Raw genomic sequence first — 9,203 nt, 5'->3', positions numbered from 1 at the left:
CAGTCGAGCACCTTTACATCGGGACAGGTTTTGTTCTTAAAGCACCCATTGGCTTTTTTCAGTATACACTCGACGGACAGACTCGAATCGGTTATGACACCGTCGATCTCCACGTCTCGTGCGGGTATGTAAACGCGATACTCGCGTGTGAAGAGCTCAGAGCCAGCTATATCGTTGGCCTCTTTCAGGTTACTGACCACGACACGGAGCTTGTTAAGCCGGACCTTGGAAATTTCGGTCACGCCCTTGTACTCCTTCGTCAGGTCTTTAGAAATCTGCATGAGGTTCAACTGTTTCGATTTCGGTCCCGCCTTTGGCCGAAAATAGACAGTATAGCTGCCCTGGGCTCCGTCTGGGTAAAGCCTGGGGCGAGGGGGGACTGAAGATCTACATCCATCCCGCTAAGTCTAGCGCACTAGCGCCGACAAGAGCACGCACCTTTTTACTTCTCCCTTCCAGTAAGGTTGATTGTCCGATCGTTCGAAGTTGCAGCCGTTACAGCCAGCAGCACCAATACAGCAGCACCAAACAGCCACCAGCAGCGAGCCAGGTGTGAGATCACTCCACACAGCGATACAACTCACTGTCAACTGATGGCTTCTTCTTTTTCCTCTTTTGTGTCTCTTCCACTGCTGTAGCACAATTCAGCCAGCAGCCAAATCGGCTTACACACCAGCTGGTAGTCACGATGCGAAACAGTTGCACAAACCCGCGACCATGAACCCGGATTTATTTCACTCGACCAGGCAAACAATGCCAACACTTGTTCACACGTCTTTTGTTTTATATTCTATCGGAGCGATCACCGATCACACGTCCGATACTGATGCGTGTTCGGCACAGAATGATGTATTATTATTATTTTTATTATTATTATTATTATTATTATTATTATTATTATTATTATTATTATTATTATTATTATTATTATTATTATTATTATTATTATTATTATTATTATTATTATTATTATTATTATTATTATTATTATTATTATTATTATTATTATTATTATTATTATTATTATTATTATTATTATTATTATTATTATTATTATTATTATTATTATTATTATTATTACTATTATTATTATTATTATTATTATTATTATTATTATTATTATTATTATTATTTTTATTATTATTATTATTATTATTATTATTATTATTATTATTATTATTATTATTATTATTATTATTATTATTATTATTATTATTATTATTATTATTATTATTATTATTATTATTATTATTATTATTATTATTATTATTATTATTATTATTATTATTATTATTATTATTATTATTATTATTATTATTATTATTATTATTATTATTATTATTATTATTATTATTATTATTATTATTATTATTATTATTATTATTATTATTATTATTATTATTATTATTATTATTATTATTATTATGATTATTATTATTATTGTAATTATTATTATTATTATTATTATTATTATTATTATTATTATTATTATTATGATTATTATTATTATTATTATTATTATTATTATTATTATTATTATTATTATTATTATTATTATTATTATTATTATTATTATTATTATTATTATTATTATTATTATTATTATTATTATTATTATTGTTATTATTATTATTATTGTTATCATTATCATTATTGTTATTATTATTATTATTATTATTAATATTATTATTATTATTATTATTATTATTATTACGAGACGTGGAGATCGACGGTGTTATAACCGATTCGAGTCTGTCCGTCGAGTGTATACTGGCAAGTGCTAAAGGGTGCTTTAAAAACAAACCCTGTCCCGATGTAATGGTGCTCGACTGCAAGCAATTGCGGTCAGCATCGATCATCGGTGGCAAAACAGTGTACACCCCGTCAGACTCGTTTCGAGTTACGTTCGCCGGGTCAGCGCTACCAAGCCACGTCTCGATCCACCGGGTTCGTCTCCCTGTGCGATTATATGTGCCTCGCGTCATGAACTGCCTGAATTGTAAGCCGTTAGGCCACACCGCCGCCTACTGCTGCAATAAGGCACGTTGTGGCAAGTGTGGGGAGAATCATGCGGATGATTCCTGCAGTAAAAATGCTGAAAAATGCATTCACTGTGGGGAGAGTCAGCATGAGCTCTCGACATGTGCGGTGTACATGCAGCGCAGGGATAAAATAAAGAGGTCTCTCAAAGAGCGTTCGAGGCGTTCTTACGCTGAGATGCTGAAGAAGACCGTTACCACTTCCTCCATTACATCAAACCCTTTTGATCTGTTGTCCTCTGATGAAACCGATACTGACGATTCACCAGCGGGAACATCTTACGCCAATCCTGGGGAGTCTAGAAAGAAGAAAAATATTTCCTCTCCTAAACTTCCCAGAAAAGGTCCTAAGATTTCTCAAAGTGAAATGAAAGTTACAAAAAAACCAAACAGTGCTGCGGAAAAACCGAAGCATACTCCTCCTGGGCTTGCAAATTTAAAGTCCCAGAAGGAGTTCCCAGCACTGGCAGGAACATCTAAAACCCCAGTTGTTTCTTTTGCACATCCAGTTGATGAAACAAACTCTGGATTAGTGAAATTTTCTGACATTGTGGACTGGATTTTTGAAACTTTCAATGTACCCGATCCAATTAAAATTTTTCTCACAGCATTTCTCCCAACAGTTAGATCATTTTTGAAGCAGTTGACTGCCCAATGGCCCCTCCTTGCAGCGATTGTATCCTTCGATGCCTAATGCAACTGCGTATATGAAGGATTCTATCTCTGTCTTACAGTGGAATTGTAGAAGTATTTTACCAAAAATTGATTCGTTTAAAGTTTTGATAAATAAAAACAAATGCGATGCATTTTCCCTTTGTGAAACTTGGCTTACTTCAAATATTGATCTCAACTTCCATGATTTTAATATTATTCGCCTTGATCGAGATACCCCATATGGAGGAGTACTTTTAGGGATTAAAAAGTGCTATTCTTTCTATCGTATTATCCTCCCCTCGATTCCAGGCATCGAAGTTGTCGCATGTCAAATGACAATACAAGGTAAAGAGCTTTGTATTGTCTCAATATATATTCCTCCCAGAGCACAGGTTGGGCAACGGCTGCTCTTTGATTTAATAGAACTTCTTCCCTCGCCACGTTTGATTTTGGGAGACTTCAACTCTCATGGCGTGGCTTGGGGTTCCCCTTACAATGATAACCGCTCCTCTTTAATCTATAACCTTTGCGATGACTTCGACATGACTATTTTAAACAACGGCGAAATGACACGTATCCCGAAACCTCCAGCGCGCCCAAGCGCTTTGGATCTATCCTTATGTTCGACGTCGCTACGGTTGGATTGCACATGGAAGGTAATCCTCGATCCTCACGGTAGCGACCATTTGCCTATTCTTATTTCAATCAATAACGGGTCAACTCGCATGCGACCAGTTGACATTCCATATGACCTCACACGGAATGTCGATTGGAAGTTATACGAGGAAATGATTTCAAAAGCGGTCGATTCGATTCAACATCACCCACCACTTGAAGAATACAACCTCCTCGCGGGCTTGATTCTCGACGCCGCGTTGCAAGCCCAAACGAAGAAATATCCCGGCGTAACGATTAAAGAACGGCCTCCCACTCCGTGGTGGGACCAAGTGTGCTCCGATGTCTACACGCAAAGATCCGACGCGTTTTTGGCCTACCAGAAGGGAGGTATACCTGGCGACTATTTACGGTATTCGGAGCTTGATACCAAGCTTAAAAGTTTGGCTAAAGCAAAGAAACGCGGATATTGGCGTCGGTTCGTGAACGAGACGTCGAGGGAGACATCGATGAGCACTCTTTGGAACACAGCCCGAAGAATGCGGAATCGCGTAACGGTCAACGAAAGCGAGGAGTCTTCAAGTCGGTGGATATTTGATTTTGCCAGGAAAGTATGTCCGGACTCTGTTCCTGAGCAAAATATTGTTCGTGATGCGTCACCGGGCCACGACGCGATAGAATCACCTTTTACGATGGCAGAATTTTCAGTTGCCCTCCTGTCCTGTAACAATAACGCGCCTGGGTTAGATAGAATCAAATTCAACTTGTTGAAGAATCTACCCGGCAATGCCAAGAGGCGCTTGTTGAACTTGTTCAATAAGTTCCTGGAGCAAAACATTGTACCGCAGGATTGGAGGCAAGTGAAGGTGATCGCCATCCAAAAACCAGGAAACTAGCTGCTGATCACAACTCTTATAGGCCGATTGCAATGCTATCCTGTATCCGGAAATTGATGGAAAAAAAGATACTCCGTCGTTTAGACCATTGGGTCGAATCAAATGGCCTACTATCGGATACTCAATTTGGCTTCCGCCGTGCCAAAGGGACGAATGATTGTCTTGCGCTGCTTTCAACAGATATTCAGCTGGCGTATGCTCGCAAAGAACAAATGGCGTCTGCGTTCTTGGACATTAAGGGGGCTTTTGATTCCGTTTCTATTGACATTCTTTCGGGTAAACTTTACCGACATATATACCTCCCTTCTGGTAGGCCAAAAACGCGTCGATCTTTGCGTGTACACATCGGAGCACTCTTGGTCCCACCACGGAGTGGGAGGCCGTTCTTTAATCGTTACGCCGGGATATTTCTTCGTTTGGGCTTGCAACGCGGTGTCGAGAATCAAGCCCGCGAGGAGGTTGTATTCTTCAAGTGGTGGATGATGTTGAATCGAATCGACCGCTTTTGAAATCATTTCCTCGTATAACTTCCAATCGACATTCCGTGTGAGGTCATACGGAACGTCAACTGGTCGCATGCGAGTTGACCCGTTATTAATTGAAATAAGAATAGGCAAATGGTCGCTACCGTGAGGATCGAGGATTACCTTCCATGTGCAATCCAACCGTAGCGACGTCGAACATAAGGATAGATCCAAAGCGCTTGGGCGCGCTGGAGGTTTCGGGATACGTGTCATTTCGCCGTTGTTTAAAATAGTCATGTCGAAGTCATCGCAAAGGTTATAGATTAAAGAGGAGCGGTTATCATTGTAAGGGGAACCCCAAGCCACGCCATGAGAGTTGAAGTCTCCCAAAATCAAACGTGGCGAGGGAAGAAGTTCTAATAAATCAAAGAGCAGCCGTTGCCCAACCTGTGCTCTGGGAGGAATATATATCGAGGCAATACAAAGCTCTTTACCTTGTATTGTCATTTGACATGCGACAACTTCGATGCCTGGAATCGAGGGGAGGTTAATACGATAGAAAGAATAGCACTTTTTAATCCCTTAAAGTACTCCTCCATATGGGGTGTCTCGATCAAGGCGAATAATATTAAAATCATGGAAGTTGAGATCAATATTTGAAGTAAGCCAAGTTTCACAAAGGGAAAATGCATCGCATTTGTTTTTATTTATCAAAACTTTAAACGAATCAATTTTGGGTAAAATACTTCTACAATTCCACTGTAAGACAGAGATAGAATCCTTCATATACGCAGTTGCATTAGGCATCGAAGGATACAATCGCTGCAAGGAGGGGCCATTGGGCAGTCAACTGCTTCAAAAATGATCTAACTGTTGGGAGAAATGCTGTAAGAAAATTTTTAATTGGATCGGGTACATTGAAAGTTTCAAAAATCCAGTCCACAATGTCAGAAAATTTCACTAATCCAGAGTTTGTTTCATCAACTGGATGTGCAAAAGGAACAACTGGGGTTTTAGATGTTGCTGGCAGTGCTGGGAACTCCTTCTGGGACTTTAAATTTGCAAGCCCAGGAGGAGTATGCTTCGGTTTTTCCGCAGCACTGTTTGGTTTGCTTGTAACTTTCATTTCACTTTGAGAAATCTTAGGACCTTTTCTGGGAAGTTTAGGAGAGGAAATATTTTTCCTCTTTCTAGACTCCCCAGGATTGGCGTAAGATGTTCCCGCTGGTGAATCGTCAGAATCGGTTTCATCAGAGGACAACAGATCAAAAGGGTTTGATGTAATGGAGGAAGTGGTAACGGTCTTCTTCAGCATCTCAGCGTAAGAACGCTTCGAACGCTCTTTGAGAGACCTCTTTATTTTATCCCTGCGCTGCATGTACACCGCACATGTCGAGAGCTCATGCTGACTCTCCCCACAGTGAATGCATTTTTCAGTTTTTTACTGCAGGAATCATCCGCATGATTCTCCCCACACTTGCCTCAACGTGCCTTATTGCAGCAGTAGGCGGCGGTGTGGCCTAACTGCTTACAATTCAGGCAGTTCATGACGCGAGGCACATATAATCGCACAGGGAGACGAACCCGGTGGATCGAGACGTAGCTTGGTAGCGCTGACCCGGCGAACGTAACTCGAAACGAGTCTGACGGGGTGTATACTGTTTTGCCACCGATGATCGATGCTGACCGCAATTGCTTGCAGTCGAGCACCTTTACATCGGGACAGGTTTTGTTCTTAAAGCACCCATTGGCTTTTTTCAGTATACACTCGACGGACAGACTCGAATCGGTTATGACACCGTCGATCTCCACGTCTCGTGCGGGTATGTAAACGCGATACTCGCGTGTGAAGAGCTCAGAGCCAGCTATATCGTTGGCCTCTTTCAGGTTACTGACCATGACACGGAGCTTGTTAAGCCGGACCTTGGAAATTTCGGTCACGCCCTTGTACTCCTTCGTCAGGTCTTTAGAAATCTGCATGAGGTTCAACTGTTTCGATTTCGGTCCCGCCTTTGGCCGAAAATAGACAGTATAGCTGCCCTGGGCTCCGTCTGGGTAAAGCCTGGGGCGAGGGGGGACTGAAGAATGAACAGGGGAGGGGGTAACAGAAGGGTCAGGGTCAGAGGGGTTCGGGGATGGAGGCGCGGGAGGCGAGGGATCTACATCCATCCCGCTAAGTCTAGCGCACTAGCGCCGACAAGAGCACGCACCTTTTTACTTCTCCCTTCCAGTAAGGTTGATTGTCCGATCGTTCGAAGTTGCAGCCGTTACAGCCAGCAGCACCAATACAGCAGCACCAAACAGCCACCAGCAGCGAGCCAGGTGTGAGATCACTCCACACAGCGATACAACTCACTGTCAACTGATGGCTTCTTCTTTTTCCTCTTTTGTGTCTCTTCCACTGCTGTAGCACAATTCAGCCAGCAGCCAAATCGGCTTACACACCAGCTGGTAGTCACGATGCGAAACAGTTGCACAAAGGCGCGACCATGAACCCGGATTTATTTCACTCGACCAGGCAAACAATGCCAACACTTGTTCACACGTCTTTTGTTTTATATTCTATCGGAGCGATCACCGATCACACGTCCGATACTGATGCGTGTTCGGCACAGAATGATGTATTATTATTATTTTTATTATTATTATTATTATTATTATTATTATTATTATTATTATTATTATTATTATTATTATTATTATTATTATTATTATTATTATTATTATTATTATTATTATTATTATTATTATTATTATTATTATTATTATTATTATTATTATTATTATTATTATTATTATTATTATTATTATTATTATTATTATTATTATTATTATTATTATTATTATTATTATTATTATTATTATTATTATTATTATTATTATTATTATTATTATTATTATTATTATTATTATTATTATTATTATTATTATTATTATTATTATTATTATTATTATTATTATTATTATTATTATTATTATTATTATTATTATTATTATTATTATTATTATGATTATTATTATTATTGTAATTATTATTATTATTGTTATTATTATTATTATTGTTATTATTATTATTATAATTATTATTATTATTATTATTGTTATTATTATTATTATTATTATTATTATTATTATTATTATTATTATTATTATTATTATTATTATTATTATAATTATTATTATTATTATTATTATTATTATTATTATTATTATTATTATTATTATTATTATTATTATTATTATTATTGTTATTATTATTATTATTGTTATTATTATCATTATTGTTATTATTATTATTATTATTATTATTATTATTATTATTATTATTATTACGAGACGTGGAGATCGACGGTGTCATAACCGATTCGAGTCTGTCCGTCGAGTGTATACTGGCAAGTGCTAAAGGGTGCTTTAAAAACAAACCCTGTCCCGATGTAATGGTGCTCGACTGCAAGCAATTGCGGTCAGCATCGATCATCGGTGGCAAAACAGTGTACACCCCGTCAGACTCGTTTCGAGTTACGTTCGCCGGGTCAGCGCTACCAAGCCACGTCTCGATCCACCGGGTTCGTCTCCCTGTGCGATTATATGTGCCTCGCGTCATGCACTGCCTGAATTGTAAGCGGTTAGGCCACACCGCCGCCTACTGCTGCAATAAGGCACGTTGTGGCAAGTGTGGGGAGAATCATGCGGATGATTCCTGCAGTAAAAATGCTGAAAAATGCATTCACTGTGGGGAGAGTCAGCATGAGCTCTCGACATGTGCGGTGTACATGCAGCGCAGGGATAAAATAAAGAGGTCTCTCAAAGAGCGTTCGAAGCGTTCTTACGCTGAGATGCTGAAGAAGACCGTTACCACTTCCTCCATTACATCAAACCCTTTTGATCTGTTGTCCTCTGATGAAACCGATACTGACGATTCACCAGCGGGAACATCTTACGCCAATCCTGGGGAGTCTAGAAAGAAGAAAAATATTTCCTCTCCTAAACTTCCCAGAAAAGGTCCTAAGATTTCTCAAAGTGAAATGAAAGTTACAAAAAAACCAAACAGTGCTGCGGAAAAACCGAAGCAAACTCCTCCTGGGCTTGCAAATTTAAAGTCCCAGAAGGAGTTCCCAGCACTGCCAGGAACATCCAAAACCCCAGTTGTTTCTTTTGCACATCCAGTTGATGAAACAAACTCTGGATTAGTGAAATTTTCTGACATTGTGGACTGGATTTTTGAAACTTTCAATGTACCCGATCCAAATAAAATTTTTCTCACAGCATTTCTCCCAACAGTTAGATCATTTTTGAAGCAGTTGACTGCCCAATGGCCCCTCCTTGCAGCGATTGTATCCTTCGATGCCTAATGCAACTGCGTATATGAAGGATTCTATCTCTGTCTTACAGTGGAATTGTAGAAGTATTTTACCAAAAATTGATTCGTTTAAAGTTTTGATAAATAAAAACAAATGCGATGCATTTTCCCTTTGTGAAACTTGGCTTACTTCAAATATTGATCTCAACTTCCATGATTTTAATATTATTCGCCT

The 9,203-nt window shown here is 38.9% G+C and overlaps 1 protein-coding gene across 1 annotated transcript; it reads right to left on the bottom strand.

Moving 5' to 3' along the window:
• Positions 1–1,454: 1,454 nt before the first annotated feature.
• On the bottom strand, positions 1,455–7,825 carry LOC129724659 (probable serine/threonine-protein kinase clkA; the record flags this gene model as incomplete). The annotated part of the gene is made up of 2 exons (XM_055679736.1): positions 1,455–1,765; positions 7,348–7,825. Coding segments are annotated over 2 exons (789 nt in total), but the record flags the coding sequence as incomplete, so codon positions are not given.
• Positions 7,826–9,203: the final 1,378 nt, after the last annotated feature.

This window comes from Wyeomyia smithii, chromosome 2 (genome assembly GCF_029784165.1).
Source record: "Wyeomyia smithii strain HCP4-BCI-WySm-NY-G18 chromosome 2, ASM2978416v1, whole genome shotgun sequence".
NCBI lineage: Eukaryota > Metazoa > Arthropoda > Insecta > Diptera > Culicidae > Wyeomyia > Wyeomyia smithii.
This window is presented reverse-complemented; position numbering and strand designations above follow the sequence as displayed.